This window comes from Carya illinoinensis, chromosome 7 (assembly GCF_018687715.1).
Source record: "Carya illinoinensis cultivar Pawnee chromosome 7, C.illinoinensisPawnee_v1, whole genome shotgun sequence".
Lineage (NCBI taxonomy): Eukaryota > Viridiplantae > Streptophyta > Magnoliopsida > Fagales > Juglandaceae > Carya > Carya illinoinensis.
The window spans coordinates 24159336-24183183 of record NC_056758.1 but is presented as its reverse complement, the minus strand read 5'-3'; the positions used below and the strand labels follow the sequence as shown (position 1 = coordinate 24183183).

Here is a 23848-nt window from a genome sequence, read left to right as displayed (position 1 = left end):
AGATAATATTAAATGTTCAATAAATACAGGTTGCATATTGCATATCTTATATTCGTTTAAGATTCACGTAACAACTCGAATAGAAGTTGATCCCAAAACGGTAGTTATACAATATATGAAAATTGGATTAGCAATGGCAACACACCACCCATAAAATCATTCTTTCTTAATATACATATATTAATGACAACATGTGTGGCACGTCCTATGATGATTTAACAACATGCAAAAGCCAATTAAAATGAAGAAGACATGATGATGGGGAGACAATGCATGCCATGAAACCCCTACACATAACATTGCAAACTCCATCCCAATCTTTTATTTAAACGATAAAGAAAACATTGGTGTCATGAAATATGAAAACAAGGTTGCATCTACAATGTATGTGACAATATTTTCCTTGAGAATCACTCATTTTGATATACATAGTATGAATGGATGAATGAAAGCTACTTAATGTCCATATATCTTTGTGGTTAAGAAATAGAGAGCATAAGCATGGGTTACATCAATTAAAACCCACAAAAAGGACACAATTAAACAAACAAAAGAAAATAATTTAAATTTAGGAGCGGAATATTAATTTTAGAGTTTTATTCAAAAAAAACTTGGGGGAGGCAATCACGTCTTGTACGTAAATCTCGATGTGCCACGTGGAGAACTCGTAGAATGGACCCACGATGACGTGGAGAGAGAGAGAGGATATAGAGAGAGATAGAAGGCGCGGTGAGGCCGTCCGAGAGCAGCAGCGGCAGGAGGCACACAGATACACATACATAGGCATGATAAAGAGAGATATATAGAGAGAGAGTGAAAGTCTTTTTTCTTCTCTTTTATTTTCTTTAGCGATCTGTTGGTCTATCTAAATCTTAATCTATATATCGTGGTTCGTTCGTTATTTATTTTCTTATTTTCTTTCTTTCCGTCCAGAGTCCGCTACGCCTCTACTTCAAGGAAAAAAAAAAAAAAAAAAAAGTCCGCTACGCCGCTTTCCGTTCATTTCTCCTTCTTTCTCGGATTCGGAAGAACGACCCAAAAAAGAAAATAATCGGAAAAATTTGGGGAGGTCACGATTACGCTTCCAAGGAAAACTTTAATTGAATTCGTAGATCTTGCTTCTGATGCTTCTGCTTTTGATTACCAGCTGGTTTCGATTGGTCGGCTGAATACATTTCCATTTTCAGCTTTGACCTTTTTTTTTTCTTTTTTTTGTTGACGTCTTTGCTTGTTTGTTAAATTGTTTGTGAGATTTTTTGGGGAGGGGAGGGTGGAGGGGTCTGATGAGATTTGGGGAAGATCCTCGTCGGTTATTGTAGGAGGAGGATCGGATCTGGTGGTTTGGAAAAAAAGGGCGCCGTTGCGGCGGATGAGACTGGGGGCCGCACATGTTTCAGGGATCGAAACGCAAAACAATGAAATGGGTTACATTGATTAAGGACATTAAAGAGAAGGTTGGCCTTTCTCAATCTCCGTCTGCTTCCGCCACTGCCGCTTCTTCATCTTCTTCTTCTCCTTCTTCGGCCCCGTCATCGGCTCGCGATCACAATGCTCCTTCTTCAACTCGTTGGCAAGACTCCTCTTCATCTCCGGCGAGGTTCAATACTCCTCCTTTTTCCCCTCTCTCCCTCTCTCTATCTCAATTTGGTTATTGCTTTCAGTAGATGGAAATGATTATTTTAATTTTTATGAAATGGTGTGTGTGGTCAGTACCGCATTGGATTAATTACGCTGGTTTGTGGGTTTGGGCTTGTACTGGGTTCGCGTCTAAATGCTGAATTGGGTAGTTTTATGGTGAGTTTTATTGATGAGAGCAATTTATGAGTTCTTAGGTTTAGTGGAGCTCTTTTCGAGTACTTTTTGGGGCTTCGTAAAGCGCATAAAACATACATACATACATACATACATACATATATACATATATTCTATAGTGTCTTTATAGTTCAACTTAAGCTCTGTGGGTGCCGATGGTGTTCAATTGCGATGTGGCATTTAAGTATTTGGTGCCCAAATGGTTTCTATATGGAGGATTAGTATTTCTTAGGATTAAAGGTCGCTGGTGGCTTCCGTTGCTGTTTTTTTGGTTGATAAACATTGTCATCTCATTGATGTACTGGTAGATTGTGGTTGACAAGCACTGCCATTTCATCGATGGTAGGTAACTATACATTCTATGACTTCATCCTTTTAACTTCCAACTCAAGAAACTCCTGCTTCGTGTTCTCCAATTATAGAGGCTAAAAAGGTTTTTATCTCAGCTTCTCCTCCTAGGTTTCTTCCTCCTGTGCTGTTTGGGGGCCCAAATTGAGTTGGGATGTACATTTCATTACCAAGTTCAAATCCAAAAATAAAAGAGTATGGGATAGTGGCCTACCTTCTAGGGGGAAAATGTTTTCTCTTTTGAGATGAAATTGTTATCTTGTTGCTCTTTACAACTTTCTAAAACGTAAAAAAAATTTGCATTCCATTAAAGATATAAACCAATCAAATATGAAGCTCTGACAGACACAAATACAAAATAAATTCACATATCAAGCAACAATGTCCTATTGAACCTCGGCGGAGATGAAGAGGAGTATGTCGCCCCCAGGTCTAAGGTTCAAATCCTCTTGGGTGCAAACAATCTATAGGGGCCATCGGATTGGGGGATTTTCCTCTTAAATTACCCGAGGTGCACTTGCGAAGAACTCCTTGCCGAGGGCCTGTGCACCTCCAGGATTAGTTGGGATGCTATTTTTGGACACCTGGTGCCAATAAAAAAAAAATAATGTCTAATACTACACATTGGATTGATTCTTTTTATACATAGTTTATAAAAATATATAGATTTTTAGGTTAAACATGTCGAATATTTTATCAATTTACAAACTATATGAAGATGATTTTGTAATTTTAATGGGCTCCTACAAGCCCCATAGTTTCGTGTCTTTCTCGTGCCCTCCAATCATCTAACGATCATGATTTCTTTTGGATATCTCTTGGTTAGGGATCAATGATGTCTCTTTTCTTGAATGATTCTCTTTTCTATATGTTGGCTCCAGATTAGACGTTAACCATTGCTTGGGATTGCATGTCGACAATCGATAACATTTCAGCTCATCCCGTGGAATTGTGTTGCTTGAGTTTGGGGGTCATTTAGCCAAAAAGAAATGCATTCCATCCTAGAAAAATCATTTCATTAACCACTATCAATTTACTTTGGGAAAATTCCTGCACCAGATGTGTGTAGGGTAGCTTATTATCGGGTTTAGCGTAACTATCTCACCGTCTACATATCTGAAGGCATTGGATGTGATCATATTTCTTATTAGAACATATAATGTGAAACTTATTGTTGTCCACTTGTTCACATTATTGTCTATCAATTACATGGTCAACTGTTTTGATGTCAATTATATGGTTAACTTAATTCATGGTACAAGGCTTTTGGCTGTCTATTTTGTTGTTTTTATCTTCTTGCTGTTAGATTTTGTCCATTCTTCAAGCCGCTTAAAGTATGGATTGAGTGAAGCAAAAGTTGGTCTAAGATGCATATATTCCCTAATATTTTTGGATGGCCTATTACTTGCCAATTTTGTTCTGATGGCCTATTGTTTGTAAATCTACATATGAAGTTTTGGGGACGTCAAAAGATCAGTGCAGGGTTATATTCTTCTGTTCTTAACATCTTGTATTGTTGGAGAAAGTCCTATTATGGTGCCACTCTTTTGATTTCTCATTTTCAGGATTTTGTAGCTCTTTTCCCTTATGTTTTTTTGAGTGGATTCATGTATACTTCCTGTATACTGAGTTAACATTCCTTTCCATCCGTAATAAAATTTTATCTCACTCTTGTAAAAAAAAAATTTTATATTTACTTACTTATAAAGAAGAAAATGTATATCTACATCAAACTCAAGAATGAGTTTTTCAAATTTGAAAGCACGGGCAAACATAATATCTTCAATACTCTTTTTGATTGCTTTCTATATTCGTGACTGTTGTTAACAACTTCTTTATCTTCTTCTTCTTTTCTGTGAAAGCAGAGACAAACATGAATTGGAATTGGATTTCAAGAGATATTGGGAAGAGTTCAGGTCATCCAGCTTGGAAAAGGTTCTTACTTGTTTATCATTCTACACTCTACTGTCTACCATCTAACATTTTTTACTTTGAACCAATATTATTATTAATGGCATTTTCATTATCCATGCAGGAGAAAGAAGCGGCTTTGAATTTGACTGTAGATGTTTTTTGTAGATTAGTGAAGCAGCATACTAATGTAGCTCAGTTACTTACCATGTATGCACGCAGTTCCTCCTTATTCACTTTGCTGAATTGAATTGAGAATGATTTCAATGCAATATTGTAGTTCGATAAGATGGTCATTCTTATATGCTAGCTAGCTTCACTTTGTAATATAAGTACTGTATAATTTCTTAGTTTTTCTATCAACAAGAAAGTTTAGATTGTTGATTGATAAGATTCTGTGACATGTGTTCATGTTTTATATGTGCCGTACTGTTTTTGGTGCATGTTTTTAAGGGTAATATACATTATTTGGTGCTAATAGCATGGTTTATCTTTCATCAGATCTAGTCATGGCAGTCTATATGGTTGATGTGCATACTTGTTTTACCAATAAAAATTATACATATTCTTATTGATTCTACAATGAATTATGGTTTCATTCCGTGGAATATAGTCTTTACTTTAGATAGTTCATGTGAACAATGGATATGATAGCTCGTTTTCCAGTAAATGAACAAATTTGGGACTCTCTGTGCTGAATATTTACAACCTGTTTGATGATTTTGACCTCATGGATTGATTTCAAAGTTTGAATAAATCACAGGTTAGTTGAAACACACATTTTCTCATTTGTTGTGGGGAGAGCATTTGTAGCCGATATTGAGAAGTTAAAAATCAGCAGCAAAACAAGGTCTTTGGATGTAGTTAAAGTATTAAAGTTTTTCTCACAAGGCACAAAGGTTTGTCTTATGTCTGTCTCCGAATGCTGATTATTTTTCTCTGTGATTGATTTTTTGAACTCATTTTATGCGTACTTCTCCGCAGGATGGAATCAGTCATGGTTCAAATTTGTTAACGGCGGTTGAGATCCTTGTATCTGGGGTACATTTCCTTAATCCTCAGTATATTTAATAGAATCATTAGTCTTGAGGTTTAATTTTTGTTTTGTGTCTTATATCTTTATTTGAAACAATCTTTGTGTCCTGTCATGTTAGATATTGGTAGTCTGCAATGATTTTCTCTTAGTCCTCCAATTGACAAATTGCAGTGATTAGCTGAAAGTAACAGGGTTGGTCTTGAGTAAATATGAGTACTGTACTGCAACTCTAGATGCTGCGTTGTACAGTATATGAGGTGGCTAAAAAATGATGGCATGTGAAATACAGAGATGTGCATGTGACTAATCTTGTCTGTATAATGCATATTCATTCCCGTTAAGTTTTTTGTACATTTTCATCATTGCAGCCTGTTGATAAGCAATCTCTCCTTGATTCGGGCATATTATGTTGTCTCATTTATATTCTCAATGCCCTTCTGGATCCTTATGAGACTGGTCAAAGGGAAAAAGCATCTGGTCATGAGGTACTATTGCAAGCAGAAAAAGATTGTGATGATGATGTTGGGAAAATTCGCCGTCTTGAGGTCTAACTCTTCTCTCTCTCAACACAGACACATCTATACATAACATGATGTTTTTTTCTGCTTAGAAAAACCAAAATGTTATTGTTGAATTGAAGATCATGATCCATCATCCCACGAATCTCATTAAATATGTAAAGTTTACTTTTATTTATTTATTTTTTAATTTTTATTGATAAACAAAATTTTATTGAGCATAAAATAGACAGGCCTGAGTACACAGGACATATAAAAGAGCATCGCCTATGTGTGCTAAATATGTAAAGTTTACTAAAATGCTTATAACAACAAGTTTAGACTTTTCACTTGAAGTTTCATTTTTATTATTTTTATAGCAATATTGTATTATGATTTGGGCCCATTCTTAAGTCTTGCCCATAGATATGCATACATTTACATGCATACTTACGCACGGATTGTTGGCATGATTGCTTTGAAGGGAACCTAGTGGACCTTTGGAATTTTACCTTAGTCTTGCCATATAGATTTATACACACAAATTATGTATAACATATTTTTCATTGGCTTCTTTGTGCTTTTATTGGATAAAGCAGGATTTATTTTGGAAGGAGAAGCCTTTTTAAGTTCTTATCGAATAGATGGTCATTCGCTGTTTTTTTATTTTATCTTTAGTAATGGTTATAGAACTCCAACCTAGTTATGATGTCTCTGAGCTATGTTAGTGCATGAAATGATCTTGAAACAATATGAATTGGTCATGATTGGCACCTGACTTGTTGACATTCATGTGAGGAAAAAACATCACATTTAATACCTAGGTTTTAGCAATCATTATTTTTGATTGATTGGATGACTTTTTGTAACGCCCTAATGGAAGGCTTAAACCACATGGCCTATACTTCAAAAGGACTAGTCAATGATACAATTGAAACTCCATTGGAACCTTATAAAGAGCAAGAACTTCTCCTTCCCAAGCAATGTGGGATCTCATTCACCACTTACCCTTATACTTATCATATGGGGTATCACACTTATTTTGTGCTCCTAAATTATAACTGGCTGCTGCATAACTAGGTGTTTTTAAAAGTGAACTAGTGCATGACTAAATTCATTAGTTATCTAGGACTTGGTCTTTCCTAATTAAGATATCTAGGATTTGTAAGGGATGGGAACTTTTGTAATGTTCTGTTTTAGTTGTGTTCTGTTTTAGTAGTGTTCTGTTTTAGCTTGTATTTAGGTGTATTCTCTTGTATCGTGGATACCTGGGCTATGCCTATTTTCGTGGAATAAAATCCTCTTATTAACCATAAAAAAAAAAAATCCTCAAACATGATTTCGTACCTAATTATATTTTTCTTCTTGAAAACTTAGTAGCTGAAAAAGGAGACTTTTATTGATCTAGGGATGTGCAATGCTATATATATCACCAACTTGTATCGTTTTGTTTCTGTACCAACTTAGTGTCTATTATTTGCTCCCCTTATTATTATTATTATTTTAATATGGCTTTATTATCAAATCACCTTTTTATTTCGGCAATGAGATGCACTGGAAAAGTGTAAAAGTTCAATTGGCGTCATATAGCTTTTGTAAAAGTGACTTAGAGCTAAAGTTATTATTTTTTAAACTTCATCTGTGTTTGTTTTGATGCAAAATGTTTTCAGAAAACAATTTCCCCATTAATGATCTTTGGTGCAGATGGAAATTGTTTCCCTCCCTATGGTGCCAACTTTGTTGCTGACTCTGAAATCATTGCAACTTTATGCCTATGTCCCTGCCACCTCACCCCTATGCCTCAGTGACACCCACCTGCAGCCTGAAACACCTTCCCAATTCCCCCCTCTTCCCTTCAAAATCACCACCATCAGAAACTCTCTTCCCTTGGTCTAGTTGTAGGATGCAAATGGTTTCTATGCCAAGCAAGTTCCTGAAAACAATTTTTCTCAACATTATTTTTTGGTCCCCACTGAACCGTATAAATCTATGGTTGCCGAAAATATTTTTGAAGCTGAATATTTTCCTATTTTCTTCATTTTATGTTGAAATCAAGGAAGTCTTATTACTTGTGTTGATTTGTGTCTTTGAGCGCTTGCAGAGCCTGGAATCCTTGCTGGAAGTTCACTTCTAGTGAACGTCTTAAATCAAGTCAAATCTGTATATATATTTTACTGCTAAAGATCTTATACTCTTTGCTTTGATTAGCAAACTTTTAGTTCATTTACTGCTTTCATGTTAGTATTTATCCCTTGCAAGTGGCCTTAGTCCAAACCTATTAAGCATAAACTTTATTAATTGCTGAATAACTAGGACCTTGCCAAAGATAGCAATCATGCACCTTTGTTATTTTTCATTTAATTTGGATTCAATTTTGCCGTATTAGTGATGACGTTTATCCATGACAAAACTTGTGATGGTAACATCTAGTACAGAATTTTACCACTGGATATTCATGCAGGTAGAGGGAAGTATTGTGCATATTATGAAAGCATTGGCCTACCATCCTACAGCAGCCCAGAGTTTGATTGAAGATGATTCACTTCAGTTGCTCTTTCAGATGGTTGCCAATGGGTCTTTGATAGTCTTTGCTCGATACAAGGAAGGTCTTGTTCCTCTGCACAGCATACAGCTTCATAGACATGCTATGCAGGTAACTGAACAGTATGTTTCCTGCTCTATATTCAGTCAGAGTTTCATAAACAGTTTACTGGCTCGAAATCTTTGAAATCAGATTTATGACCAGATAATTGAATTATGTTATTGTTACTTTTCACCAATTGTAACAGATACTTGGTCTTCTATTGATGAATGACAATGGAAGCACAGCCAAATATATTCACAAGCATCATCTGGTATGCATTACTGCTAATATTCTCGATGCATTTAGAGGATTGAAAAGCTTTGTGGGATTCTACCTTGTCTGTTCCACATTTTATAAGAAATATCTTTTCCCATATTCTTTGAATAGTTTTGGTCACAGGTTTACTTTTTTTTCAGCATTACTGAGTGTTTTCATTTAGATATGAAACTCCACTAAATATACATTCGGCAGATTGTTTTATAGCATGGTACTTCTGTTTTTTTTGGGGGTTGAAAGCAATGAGTTGACATCTTCAGCACTCTAATTATGTGGATCGGAAATTCTATTATATCCTTTTTAGTGTTTTCTGGAACTTTTTGGTTTATGATATTTTTTCAATCTGTGCCTCATATAGTGGCTGTGCAGTGGATCTGTAACTTCCTTTTTCCTGTTACAAATTTTTTATTCTTCTTTCAACCAGGAGTTTGATCTATTTCTTGTTAAGATTTATTGGCTTCTTCTCATCTTTATGGAATATTTCTCCTGCTCATATGCTGTTCCCATGTGCAGATAAAAGTTCTTTTAATGGCTGTGAAAGATTTCAATCCTGACAGTGGGGATTCTGCCTATACGATGGGCATTGTGGACTTGTTACTTGAATGTGTGGAATTGTCATATAGACCTGGTATTGTCACATTGTGTTTGCCTTTTGGTGTAAGAGCAATGATAAGGATTCCCATGATCCATCAAGAATATTTTGGTCTTAATATATGAGCTATTTTTTTGGCTGTTCTGGCATATATATAATTTCCACAGCTATATCTTTGTGCTGTGTCCTTTGGTGCTGATTTGATACAGTTTTGATTTGTAGAGGCTGGTGGTGTCAGGCTAAGGGAGGATATACATAATGCCCATGGTTATCAGTTTCTTGTTCAGTTTGCCTTAACTCTTTCAAAAATGCCGGAAAGTCGGGCCAATCAGTCTATCTATTCCCAGTCTTCTGATCAAAATTGTGCTTCAGGCAGTTCCCTTGCATTGGGTGAAGTAGAAAGACTACGTTCCACTGGAAAGGAGGATCCCTCGCCCCAACATCTTTCACTCACACTCTCCAGGTTGCTTGACGTTCTTGTTAATTTAGCTCAAACTGGCCCAAAGGAATTTACTGGATCTTCTGGCAGCAAAGGTTCGAAGTCTTCTCATAACAAGACAGGTGGCCATAGTAGAAGTCGCACATCATCTTCCGACCGCATTGCTAATGAAGTTTGGGACAAGGACAATGACAAAGTTAAAGACCTTGAAGCAGTGCAGATGTTGCAAGACATTTTCCTCAAAGCAGACAGCAGGGAATTGCAGTCAGAAGTGTTAAATAGAATGTTTAAAATATTCTCAAGTCATCTTGAAAACTATAAACTGTGTCAGCAGCTGCGTACTGTTCCACTTTTTATTCTAAATATGGGTGGTTTTCCTCAATCTTTCCAAGAGATAATCTTGAAAATTCTTGAGTATGCTGTGACTGTTGTGAATTGCGTTCCTGAGCAAGAATTACTTTCACTTTGCTGCTTATTGCAGCAACCAATAACATCAGAGTTAAAGCAAACCATACTTGCTTTTTTCGTAAAGCTCTTATCCTTTGACCAGCAGTACAAAAAAGTCCTGCGGGAAGTTGGTGTGCTGGAAGTCCTGTTAGATGATCTGAAGCAGCACAAATATCTTTTGAGTCCAGAGCAACAAACTGGTAATCTTGATCACTTGGAGAGAAAATCCAGCTCTAGCAACTTCAAGAAACATTTGGATGGTAGGGATGTCATTATTACTTCACCCAAGCTAATGGACTCTGGTTCTGGGAAGTTTCCTATTTTTGAAGTTGATGGTACAATTTCTGTTGCATGGGACTGTATGGTTAGTTTATTAAAGAAAACTGAAGCGAGTCAAGCTTCATTTCGTTCAGCTAACGGTGTAACTACCGTTCTTCCTTTTCTGGTGTCCAATATACATCGTCCAGGAGTTCTGAGGATTCTGTCCTGTTTGATCATTGAAGATGCAGCACAGGTGCGTGAACATCTTTATTTTACACTGTTACAGGTTGAGATTTGGATAGATTTACTGGGATTTATACTTTATAAACCTGCTAAATTTTATTTTGATTATTATCTTTCTTCAATGAAAGTGGTGGCTTCAAGAGGAACATTCAAATCATATAAGGTTGAATGTTGTAGCAATCACTCATGCTGTTTCCATTTTGCGTTATTATATACTCTATATCAAAAATTTACTAAGTTGTCATTTTTACCAGGCTCATCCTGAAGAATTAGGTGCAATTGTTGAAATTCTTAAAAGTGGAATGGTCACCAGTGTTTCGGGATCTCAATACAGGCTTCATAATGATGCAAAATGTGACACCATGGGAGTCTTGTGGCGTATTCTGGGAGTAAATAATTCTGCTCGGAGGGTCTTTGGTGAAGCAACTGGGTTTTCCCTGCTGCTTACAACACTCCACAGTTTCCAAAGTGATGGAGAGCTCATAGATCAATCTGCTATAGAAGTTCATGTCAAGGTGTTCACATATTTGTTGCGGGTTATGACAGCTGGAGTTTCTGACAACACTGTTAATAGAGGAAAGTTGCATGCAATTATATCATCCCAAACTTTCTTTGATCTGTTATCTGAGTCTGGCTTACTTTGTGTGGAGTGTGAAAAGCAAGTCATACAGTTGTTACTGGAGCTTTCTCTTGAAGTTGTGCTTCCACCATTCTTGGCATCGTCTGATGAGCTTGACAACGACTCATCTAGTTTTCTATTAACAACTCCGTCGGGTTCAGTTCATCGTGATAAACAACGGGTGTATAATGCTGGTGCCATTAGAGTTCTTATCCGTTCGTTATTGCACTTTACTCCCAAGGTGCAGCTAGATGTGCTAAGCCTTGTTGAAAAGCTTGCTCGTGGTGGCTCCTTCAATCAGGAAACCCTAACCTCTGTAGGTGAGAAATTGATTATGAGTGCCTTTTCTTTTTGGTTTCTTTTTGTTAAACTGATTAGTAGTGTCTTTTCATTTTGGTTTCTTTTTGCTTGAATAGTTACAGTGTTCTTATCCTTTGCTTTATTTAATATATTTAGGTTGTGTCGAACTTTTATTGGAGACAATTCATCCCTTTCTTTTGGGCTCATCTCCATTGCTCTCTTATGCTTTGAAGATTGTGGAAGTTCTTGGGGCATATAGGTAAGAATATCGGTCAGGCTGAGAAACTATTGCATCTGTCGATCCCTGTTTGTATTATTTGACCTTAATTTTAAATAACCAGGCTTTTAATTTTGTTGCTAGATTATCTGTGTCAGAACTTCGAATGCTTATTAGATACGTTCTACAAATGAGGCTGAAGAATTCTGGTCATGCACTTGTTGGCATGATGGAGAAATTGATTCTCATGGAAGATATGGCCTCAGAAAATGTTTCTCTTGCACCATTTGTGGAGATGGACATGAGCAAGACTGGCCATGCTTCTGTTCAGGTTTCTCTGGGAGAAAGATCATGGCCGCCAGCTGCTGGTTATTCCTTTGTTTGTTGGTTTCAGTTTCGAAATTTTTTGAAATCACCAGTAAAGGAAACAGAACCTTCCAGAAAGACGAGAACTGGCTCTACTGCACAGAAACCTGAGCAGCATATTCTGCGTATATTTTCTGTTGGTGCAGCTAATAATGAAGGCACATTCTATGCTGAGCTTTATCTGAAGGAAGATGGTGTTCTAACGCTTGCAACCAGCAATTCTTGCTCCTTATCGTTTTCTGGATTAGAACTTGAGGAAGGCAGGTGGCATCACCTTGCAGTTGTTCATAACAAACCAAATGCTCTTGCTGGTCTATTCCAAGCTAGTGTTGCTTATGTGTATCTCAATGGAAAGCTGAGGCACACAGGAAAACTTGGATACTCTCCATCTCCTGTTGGGAAACCTTTGCAGGTAACCATTGGGACTCCGGTTACTTGTGCAAGAGTTAGTGACTTGACTTGGAAACTCCGCTCATGCTATCTTTCTGAGGAGGTGCTCACACCTGGTTGTATTTGTTTCATGTATATTCTTGGTAGAGGATATAGAGGGCTCTTCCAAGACACAGATCTTCTGCAATTTGTCCCCAACCAGGCTTGTGGCGGTGGTAGTATGGCCATCTTAGATTCATTAGAGGCTGACTTGACTTTGGCTTCAAATATGCAGAGGCTTGACAGTGCTAGCAAGCTAGGAGAGTCCAAAGCAGATGGCAGTGGAATTGTTTGGGATTTGGAGAGGATAGGAAACCTCGCTTTACAGCTTTCTGGAAAGAAACTCATATTTGCATTTGATGGGTCTTGTACGGAATCTATTCGAGCATCAGGGACCATGTCAATGCTCAACCTAGTTGATCCTATGTCAGCAGCTGCTTCTCCGATTGGGGGTATGTGACTGCCACACATCAAATTCTGGGCATCATATTTAAGGAACGCAAGTGAAGTCTGATGTGTATTTGAATTTATTTATTTATTTCGGTTTTTTTCTCACCTCATTTACTTGTAATTCTGATTATGTAGGTATACCACGGTTTGGACGTTTTCATGGGAATATCTATGTCTGTAGACAATGTCTGATCGGTGATACCATCCAGCCAATTGGTGGGATGACTGTTGTCTTGGCTCTTATTGAAGCTTCTGAAACGAGGGATATGCTGCACATGGCCCTTACATTACTTGCATGTACACTTCATCAGAATCCTCAAAATGTAAGAGACATGCAAACATACAGGGGGTACCATTTGCTTGCACTCTTTCTACGTCGCAGAATGTCATTATTTGACATGCAATCTCTTGAGATATTCTTCCAGATTGCTGCATGTGAGGCTTCATTTTCTGAACCAAAGAAGTTGGATTTTCCTCAGACCACTTTGTCACCTCCTGCAAATGTTCAGGAGAACAGTTTCGAGGATCTTAATTTGTCGAAGTTCCGTGATGAAACTTCTTCAGTTGGATCTCATGGAGATTTGGATGAATTTTCTGCGCAGAAAGATTCATTTAGTCATATTTCAGAGCTAGAAAATTCTGATATGCCTGCTGAAACTTCAAATTGCATTGTCTTGTCAAATGCAGATATGGTTGAGCATGTCTTGTTGGATTGGACATTGTGGGTAACAGCCTCGGTTTCAATTCAGATTGCACTCTTGGGATTTCTTGAGCATCTAGTTTCCATGCACTGGTACAGGAATCATAATCTCACTGTTCTGCGTCAAATTAACCTTGTTCAACATTTACTCGTGACTCTGCAGAGGGGTGACGTCGAAGTTCCTGTTTTGGAGAAGTTGGTTGTATTGCTTGGGGTCATTTTGGAAGATGGGTTTCTGGCTTCTGAACTGGAGCTTGTGGTTAGGTTTGTGATTATGACATTTGATCCACCTGAGCTCACGCCACGTCATCCAATCTTGCGAGAGTCTATGGGAAAGCATGTCATAGTGAGAAATATGTTGCTGGAAATGCTTATTGATTTACAAGTAACCATTAAATTGGAAGAGTTGCTTGAGCAGTGGCATAAGATTGTTTCATCCAAATTAATTACATATTTTCTTGATGAAGCTGTTCACCCTACTAGTATGAGATGGATCATGACTCTTCTTGGGGTTTGTCTTACTTCTTCTCCTACATTTTCTCAAAAATTTCGCACAAGTGGTGGCTACCAAGGTTTGGCGCGAGTGCTCACAAGCTTTTATGATTCCCCTGATATATATTACATTTTGTTCTCTCTGATATTTGGAAAGCCAGTTTATCCCAGGTTACCTGAAGTCCGCATGCTAGACTTCCATGCCCTGATGCCTAGTGATGGGCGCTATGTGGAACTGAAATTTGTGGAATTGTTGGAATCTGTGATTGGTATGGCAAAATCTACATTTGATAGGTTGAGCATGCAGTCAATGCTGGCCCACCAAACTGGTAATCTTTCCCAGGTTGGCGCTGGCCTTGTGGCAGAGCTTGTGGAAGAAAATGCAGACATGGCTGGAGAGCTGCAGGGCGAAGCGCTAATGCATAAGACATATGCAGCACGCTTAATGGGTGGGGAAGCATCTGCCCCTGTGGCAGCAACTTCAGTCCTTAGATTCATGGTCGATCTGGCAAAAATGTGCCCTCCTTTCTGTGCTGTTTGCAGACGGGCAGAATTTCTTGAAAGCTGTATTGACCTTTATTTTTCATGTGTTAGGTTAGACATGAAGTTATTCCTTATTTTTATTTAATTTCTCAACTAAAAAAAAATTATGTTTTCTTGTTTTTCTGAACTAGTAGTTCTGTTTCTTATAGGTCTGCTTATGCAGTGAAGATGGCAAAAGAACTTTCTATAAAGACGGAAGATAAAAATCTAAATGATTGTGATGATACTAATAGCTCCCAGAATACATTCTCTAGCATGCCACATGAACAGGAGCAGTCTACCAAAACTTCCATTAGCATTGGAAGCTTCCCTCAAGGGCAGGTAAGTACAAGTTCTGAAGATATGGCTATTCTGCCAAACCATGATGCCAGTGATAAAGCTGAGGTCAATAATTCTATGACCCAGCAGGATTTGAACAATTCAGTCCAAGAAGATGTCCAAACAGCTCAGCGCTTAGATGGTGATAATGTTGATCAAGTATCTGCTACTTCAAGCATAAATGGATTTAGCTTCCGTGATGGTAAAGGCGCTCTTGACCCCATTCAACCAACAGATTCTCAGAGTTCTACATCTCTTACCATGCTTGATTCTCCCATTTTCTCAGAAAAATCTAATTCTCGACTTCCAGTCACACCATCATCTCCAGTGCTTGCATTGACATCTTGGCTGGGAAGTGCAAGCCATAATGAATCCAGAGCTGCCTTAGTTGCCACTCCTTCCATGGAGTCCTCTGTGTCCACTAGTGAATTTGATCCATCTTCAGACTTTAAGTCTAGTTCTCAAGGACCATCTGCCACAAATACCTTCTTTTCTGTCAGTCCAAGCCTTCTTTATGAAATTGATGATTCTGGATATGGTGGTGGTCCTTGTTCTGCTGGAGCAACCGCCGTCTTAGACTTCATGGCAGAAGTTCTTTCTGATATTATGACAGAGCAAATTAAAGCCTCGCTGGTTATAGAAGGCATCTTGGAAAGTGTCCCTCTATATGTTGACATAGAATCTGTGTTAGTTTTCCAGGGTTTGTGCCTTAGTAGACTGATGAACTTCCTTGAAAGGCGTCTCTTGCGTGATGATGAGGAAAATCAGAAAAAGCTGGACAAGAATCGCTGGTCTTTGAACTTAGATGCATTATGCTGGATGATAGTGGATCGTGTATATATGGGTGCTTTTCCTCAGCCTGCTGGTGTGCTAAAAACTCTGGAGTTCTTGTTATCTATGTTGCAATTGGCAAACAAGGATGGACGAATTGAAGAAGTAGCTCCAACTGGAAAGGGTCTTTTATCGATTGCAAGAGGAAGCAAACAACTTGATGCTTATATTCATTCAATTCTTAAAAATACAAATCGTATGATATTGTATTGTTTCGTCCCATCTTTCTTGGTCACTATTGGGGAAGATGATCTTCTTTCACGCTTAGGTTTGCTAATTGAACCTAAGAAGAGATTGTCCCCAAACTATTCTCCAGATGATTCTGGAACAGATATCTGCACTGTCTTGCAGTTATTAGTTGCTCACAGAAGAATTATATTCTGTCCCAGTAATATTGACACCGATCTAAACTGCTGTCTTTGTGTCAATTTAATATCTCTTCTCCATGACCAAAGGCGAAATGTACAGAATTTGGCAGTTGATATTATCAAGTATCTCCTGGTGCATCGCAGGGTTGCACTTGAAGACCTTCTTGTCTCTAAACCAAACCAAGGACAGCACCTGAATGTACTACATGATGGGTTTGACAAATTATTGACTGGGAGTTTACTTGCTTTCTTTGAGTGGATTCAAAGAAGTGAACAGATTGTGAATAAAGTATTGGAGCAATGTGCTGCAATTATGTGGGCGCAGTATATTGCAGGATCAGCAAAATTTCCTGGGGTGAGAATAAAAGGCATGGAAGGTCGTCGTAAGAGGGAAATAGGAAGAAGGTCACGAGAAACTTCAAAATTAGACCTAAAACACTGGGAACAGGTAAACGAACGGAGGTATGCACTGGAATTGGTTCGTGATGCAATGTCTACTGAGCTGAGAGTTGTCCGTCAAGATAAATATGGGTGGATTCTACATGCTGAGAGTGAGTGGCAAACCCTACTCCAACAACTTGTTCATGAGCGTGGAATATTCCCAATGCGTAAATCATCTACGACTGAAGAACCTGGATGTCAGCTTTGTCCAATTGAGGGTCCATATAGAATGCGCAAAAAGCTTGAGCGCTGCAAACTGAAAATTGATACCATCCAAAATGTTCTTGATGGACAGTTTGAAGTAAGGGAAGTAGAGCTGTCCAAAGCTAAAAATGGGAATGGACTTGATGCTTCTGATACTGATTCAGAGTCAAGTTTCCCTCTTCTGACTGATAGTGTCCAACAGAATGGTGTTGGTGCTGAACTGTATGATCAATCATCTTTTCTAAAAGAATTGGTTAATTTGAAAGATGAAGCTTCTGTTAGGAACGGATGGAGTGATGACAGAGCCAGTAGTGTAAATGAAGCAAGCCTTCATTCTGCCCTTGAGTTTGCTGCCAAGACAAGCACAGTTTCTATCCCAGCAGTGGAGAGCATTCATGAAAGATCTGAACTAGAATCTCCAAGGCAATCTTCTTCTGTGAGAATAGATGACATCAAAATTTCAGAAGACAAACCAGATAAGGAACTGAGTGATAATGGAGAATACTTGATCAGACCTTATCTGGAACCTCTTGAAAAGATACGATTCAGATATAACTGTGAACGGGTTGTAGGTCTTGACAAACATGATGGTATATTTCTAATAGGAGAATTCTGTTTGTATGTAATTGAGAATTTTTATATTGATGACTCTGGATGTATTTGCGAGAAGGAATATGAAGATGAACTATCTGTTATTGATCAAGCTTTGGGTGTAAAGAAGGATGTTACTGGCAGTATGGATTTCCAGTCCAAATCAACTTCATCTTGCAGCTCAACGGTTAAGTCATGTGTCGGGGGAAGGGCATGGGCATATAGTGGTGGTGCATGGGGAAAGGAGAAAACATGTACTAGCGGTAATCTACCTCACCTTTGGCGTATGTGGAAGCTAAATAGTGTTCATGAGCTTTTAAAGCGTGATTACCAGCTGCGTCCTGTCGCTATTGAGATATTTAGCATGGATGGATGTAATGATTTGCTGGTGTTCCACAAAAAAGAGAGAGAAGAAGTTTTCAAAAATCTAGTTGCCATGAATCTTCCTCGAAACAGCATGTATGAAATATACTCCCTACTAACTCCTTTGTTTTCTCATTGTTCATTTTTTTACATGATGCCTTCTTATTTTCTGCATGTTTGCCAAAAATCCTCCAGCCATTATTTTTTTATAAGAATAAAAATTTCATTATAAAGCACAAGAGGGGCAATCTAAATAAACAGGGAGTATACAATTGAGGCACCTATCTAGAAAGAGAAAAAATATGCAATAAAATTCATGGAAATTAAAGCCCTGTTGAACTCTATTGAAGCTATCCCGAGGAATAGAGTATTTAAAGAGAAAGTCTTGGGCTCCATCATTCATTCAGTCCTTGGAACTTCTACCAGTCGTTTCCCTCCAAATACACCACGAGGCAAGTAGGAACCAGTTTTCACACAGTTGCAATTTGTGGGCTACCACCTAATCTTCTACAAGAACCAAAAAGCTCCACTATTCTTCTAGACGTGACCTAAGCATGTGGGTTCTGAACCCATCATCACCCAATGAGGCTTGAATATCATGATTTTACCTTTCGCCTTGTTCTTGAAAGAGGAGAGAGTGCCATATGGGCTACCTGCTGTCAAACAATTGAAAGTTGGCTTCTTTGACATGCATATGCATATGCTTTTGCCAATATAATGTTTAAACATATTGTGCTTACTTTGTTATATATGAATGTTTGTGCCTTAGCTGCTATTGAATATCTTTTTCTGGTTTATTATAGCATTTAAACAAAACAACACAAAATATTGATATGATAGTACGTTTCTCCTTGTAACACTAATGCTATATGGCGTTATATTGATGTCGTGGTGTTATGTGCCTACTATACGCTAGTATAATGGTTTCCCACTAAGAGGCCATTGGTGAGGTGAGCTTGATTCCTACTCTTCATTTAGGAATTAAGGAGTGTCTGGTATTCACATTGGTCCAAAGTCTATTGGCAGGGGATGCATTGTCGTCATGAAATGTTTTCACTAATGCCCTTATCAATAAAAACTGAAACTGGACATCTTAGTGCACCTTTTATCTGTGCAAACACACCATTTGATGAAAGGAACGTGTTCCTAATTGATGTAAGGAATGTATTCCTAATTATTTAATATCTTTTTTTATTTTTTTAAAGACATTATCAAGTATGATATGACCTAATTTGCCTCCTTCCCTTTCTTTTTTGTTGTATCCCAGCCTTTTTTTTTTTTTTTTTCCGATAGGTAAATAATGCCAGTAAGGAATGCCTAAATGGCACCACCCCATGTGTGCTTGATGTATACAGAGGAAACCCCTAGCAAATAGAAAGTAGAACCAATTAATATTAAAAAAATTATATTAGCTATGGTTCAGAGGACATGGGAAGAATCAATCATTTAGGATGGAGCAGAACCAAAATGTCTAAAGGGGCTCCATGATTTTATGTATGGGTATCTATGTACCTATAAAAAAATAGCATAGGTATCTACGCACATGCAATTTATCTACTATTCCTTTTGCCCCAGTGCTCCACATCATGCAAAATATACTGCTGGCCAAGCTACACCACCTTTCCAGTTCCAAAACTGCTCATTTCCAACTAACTGACAACTCCTTTGCAGATCTTTGATTCTTCACATTAAGCAGAAACCACAGAACTCTAGCTGTGCAACAATCTAAAATAAATAATCAACTGTTTCCCTAGCCTTGTTGCACCCAAGCACCCAATGGTGAGAAAACTCTGTTTCAAACCAAGTTTTCTGCCAAAAGACATCTTCCAAAACCCCCACTCTAACGAAAAATGCCTCACTGAAGACAGACATGTATGCCAATGTGCTTTATGATGACTCTTGAGATATCTGCTGACTGTATTGATGGAAGTCTTGGTGATTTTTAATTTATCCTGAAATCACTCTTACTGCTGTAATTGTATTGTGCTTTTAAGCATGTATTGATGCAATTGAAATGAAGAGCTGAATCTACTTGAGTTCATGTATTGCAATTTTCCATGTACTACCATAAGAGTGGATCCAAATGTGTTTTTAGGGTTTTTGTTAAACTTCAATAAGCCTTCATGGTTTTTCTTCATATTTTTTATGCTTTCGTGATTTTATTACTTTGATGCTTATCATGCTTAGTTGCTTCTTCCTTATCTTGTGGATTCGTTGGTCATGGTTTGAACTTTGTAACCCTCTCCCTTGCTCGTCAGGTTGGACACAACCATTTCAGGATCAACAAAACAAGAAAGCAATGAGGGTAGCCGTCTTTTTAAAGTAATGGCGAAATCGTTTTCAAAAAGATGGCAAAATGGTGAAATCAGCAATTTTCAGTATCTCATGCATCTCAACACCTTGGCGGGACGTGGATACAGTGATCTTACCCAGTATCCAGTATTTCCATGGGTTCTTGCAGATTATGAGAGTGAAAATCTGGATTTTTCAGATCCAAAAACGTTTCGTAGGCTTGAAAAACCGATGGGTTGTCAGACACCTGAAGGAGAAGAGGAATTTAGGAAGAGGTGGGCATCTATCATATACCACTATGATTTTGTTCTCATTTATATTAGTTCTGTATTATTATTTAAATTAATTCTTAAAAATATTTTCCTTTTTGCAAAGTTCTTTGCTTTATTGGGAATTCTATTGTCCGTAGCACATTGCTTTGGCATTGTTAGTTCTATTATGATGTGCTACGGCATTGTTCCCAACCACTTCTTTTGTTTTATCTCTTCTGTTATTGAGAATTTTCTTTTGCCATGTCAGATATGAGAGCTGGGATGATCCAGAGGTCCCAAAATTCCATTATGGTTCTCATTATTCTAGTGCTGGAACTGTCCTCTTCTATCTTCTACGCTTGCCTCCATTCAGTGCAGAGAATCAAAAACTTCAGGGTGGCCAGTTTGATCATGCTGATCGCCTTTTCAATAGTGTTCGAGATACATGGTTAAGTGCAGCTGGAAAGGGCAATACATCAGATGTGAAGGAACTAATTCCAGAATTTTTCTACATGCCAGAGTTCCTTGAAAATCGATTCAATCTTGACTTGGGAGAGAAACAATCAGGAGAGAAGGTATCAATTGTCAATATTTGATAAATCTTTGACAACTATAATTCTTTGATTTATGATCTGCTGATTCAAAATGGACCCCACAATTTTCTTGGAGGTGCCAAAGTGCATATTTTATTTGTTGCATGGTTTATATGGAATACTTCAATTGTTGGCCATCATGTAAATTTTGGAAGAGGCACCCTTGTCATCGTACTAATCAAGGGAACTTGGGCATGCTTGGATCAGGAAAATTCAGTTTTTGCAAAAAAAAAATGGTGGGGCCCATCAAAATATGTTTGCAAAAAAAATTTTTAGGATCTGTTATTTTGGTGCTTGTGTAAATGGTGGGTCTAAACATGTTTTTTTCCCTTTGGTTTTTTGTGAACGTGCTTTTGGGTTTTTTGTTTTTTGTTGTCTCAAAGATGTTTAGATTGAAAGTGAAAAATGTCTGTAAAAAATAGATTTGAATCGAAACATGCTAGCTCACATAGTGCACTGCTTTGGAATGAATTTGATCATTATGGTTTCTTTTCTCTCTGTAGGTTGGGGATGTGTTCTTACCTCCATGGGCCAAAGGCAGTGCAAGGGAGTTTATCAGGAAGCACAGGGAAGCACTGGAATCTGATTATGTTTCAGAAAATTTGCATCATTGGATTGACCTTATCTTTGGATATAAACAGAGAGGAAAGGTGGGTAACCTGCACCTTAATTTTTGAAATTCTGAAAGTGTTAATTATGCCTATTTAAATTTGAGTATATGGGAGGTCCCAACTGATTGTAAGCAAATACTTTCTGATCTTCTTTCAGCCAAATAATTAACCTGTTCTAATTGAGAATCTCTTATTTTTCCCCTTCTCTATATTCTTGTTGATGAAGTTTTCTCTTATTTTCCTCCTCTATATTTTTCTTGATGAAGTTTATCTTTGTGCTTAAACTCAATTTTTAACTTCAGAAATCTTTTTCTTTGCTTACATTTTGTGTGATCCAAGCAGACAGTGCTCTGAGTGAATTAGATGGAACCTTGATGAAGAATAGTTGAGTTCTAGCCTGGCTTGATCTGCCACCACTTTTGGTTTGGTCCTGGTCCTGGTTTTTTTTTGGTGGGTTCCGTCTTTTCACTTGAAGGAAGAGAAAGGGAAAAAAAGATGATCTTTTTCCTAAATGCTATTTTTCTATGAATTTCTGTTTTTGTGTAAGGTGGTTGGAAATTAAGTTCCTGCTAATCACATATGTTAACGCCTATTTGACCCACAGTTCCATGGTTATGCCATCTATTTTAGTTTTCCTTTTTGATCTGCTTCTAAAGTTTTACTTGCATGATTTACAGGCAGCCGAAGAAGCTGTTAATGTTTTCTACCATTACACTTATGAAGGGAATGTGGACATAGACTCTGTTACAGATCCTGCAATGAAAGCCTCCATTCTTGCACAAATCAATCACTTTGGGCAGACACCAAAGCAACTATTCCCCAAGCCCCATCCGAAGAGACGGGTTGACAGAAAGCTTCCTCATCCACTCAAGAATTCAGCCCATCTTGTTGCACATGAGATACGCAAGAGCTCATCTTCCATTACTCAGATTGTTGTTTTCCATGAGAAAATTCTTGTTGCTGGAAGGAATATTTTGCTTAAACCAAGAACATATACAAAATATGTTGCATGGGGTTTTGCAGACCGTAGCTTGAGATTTTTGACCTATGATCAGGACAGACTTCTCTCTACACACGAAAATCTTCATGGGGGCAACCAGATCCAGTGTGTCAGTGCCAGCCACGATGGTCAAATTTTGGTTACTGGGGCTGATGATGGGTTAGTTTCTGTATGGAGAATCAGCAAGTATGGGCCTCGTGTCTTACGATGCTTACAGTTGGAGAAGGCTCTTTGTGCTCACACAGGCAAAATCACATGCCTTCATGTTAGCCAGCCATACATGCTTATTGTTAGTGGCTCTGATGACTGCACTGTTATTATGTGGGATCTCAGCTCCTTGGTTTTTGTGAGGCAGCTCCCTGAGTTCCCGGCGCCAGTCTCAGCAATATATGTAAATGATTTGAGTGGGGAGATTGTGACAGCAGCAGGAATTCTGCTTGCCATTTGGAGCATCAACGGGGACTGCCTTGCAGTGGTTAACACATCCCAACTGCCCTCTGATTCTATTCTCTCAGTTACAAGTAATACATGTTCTGATTGGCTAGACACGAACTGGTATGTGACTGGTCACCAGAGTGGATCTGTTAAGGTGTGGCAAATGGTTCACTGCTCTAACCAGGAGGTTTCTCAGAGCAAGTCAACTAGCAATGTGACGGGAGGGTTAAATCTGGGTGAAAAGGTGCCAGAGTACCGGTTGGTCCTGCACAAAGTGCTAAAGTTCCATAAGCATCCAGTTACTGCGCTTCATCTCACAAGTGACCTGAAGCAGTTACTGAGTGGGGATGCTGGTGGGCATTTGCTTTCATGGACGCTGCCAGATGATAGTATGAGAGGAGCATCTAATGAGGGGTGATGGATTCATGGTTGAATGTGATAACTTCAGTTCTTGGATAAGTAAGAGTCCCCAATAGATAAGAAGATTAGTTTATCCTCCTCTAGTAAAGAATGGATCGCGTGTGTATAATACTTGAGAAATAGGCACACGAAGGCTGGGCTGGCCTGGGATGGAAATTGCAGGCACAGGATTGACATAAGGTCGTGATATTTGTTGAAAACTTGAAAGCTCAACAAGCATGAGGCCTTTCAGAAATGCATGCGGCAAGTAGGTCACAGCTTCTGATTTGAGAACAAAAGGTGAGAGAATATGCTTTTGTGGTATTTTTGGGTGAATGAAGGATGATGCTTTTTGGGCATTGCACCAGAATGCCAAGTCTACTGGTCTCTTTTTGATGTAAATAGATGGACTAACCAATAGTATATAATGAAATTGTATAGTGGAAAGCGTGCCGGGGAATGGCATGTTTGAAAACGATCGGCTTGGTATGAATGTGGGACTGTTAAATTGGTTGGGTGTAATCCTTTTGGCTAAATTTTTTTTTGAATAGTGCTATAGGGTATCTGCTGCCCATTGCTTGTTCTAAAA

The 23848-nt window shown here is 38.2% G+C and overlaps 1 protein-coding gene across 1 annotated transcript; it reads left to right on the top strand.

The window, feature by feature from the left end:
• The first annotated feature begins 738 nt into the window (after positions 1–738).
• LOC122315556 (protein SPIRRIG) lies at positions 739–23848 on the top strand. Its single transcript, XM_043131531.1, has 19 exons — positions 739–1597; positions 4026–4095; positions 4196–4281; positions 4835–4970; positions 5056–5112; positions 5476–5652; positions 8066–8257; positions 8394–8459; positions 8978–9092; positions 9279–10456; positions 10701–11385; positions 11522–11624; positions 11727–12829; positions 12963–14613; positions 14712–17774; positions 19937–20245; positions 20490–20796; positions 21318–21464; positions 22103–23848. Exons 1-19 carry the CDS (start codon positions 1389–1391, stop codon positions 23276–23278), a joined length of 10830 nt encoding a protein of 3609 aa, XP_042987465.1. The 5' UTR covers positions 739–1388; the 3' UTR covers positions 23279–23848.

Bases quoted from the DNA above. Each gene is read 5' to 3' on its own strand.
- LOC122315556 (XM_043131531.1), top strand. From the start codon at position 1,389: ATGTTTCAGGGATCGAAACGCAAAACAATGAAATGGGTTACATTGATT. The intron at 4,096-4,195 runs GTTCTTACTTGT...TTATCCATGCAG, and splicing joins GGTCATCCAGCTTGGAAAAG to GAGAAAGAAGCGGCTTTGAA. The intron at 17,775-19,936 runs GTATGAAATATA...CTTGCTCGTCAG, and splicing joins AATCTTCCTCGAAACAGCAT to GTTGGACACAACCATTTCAG.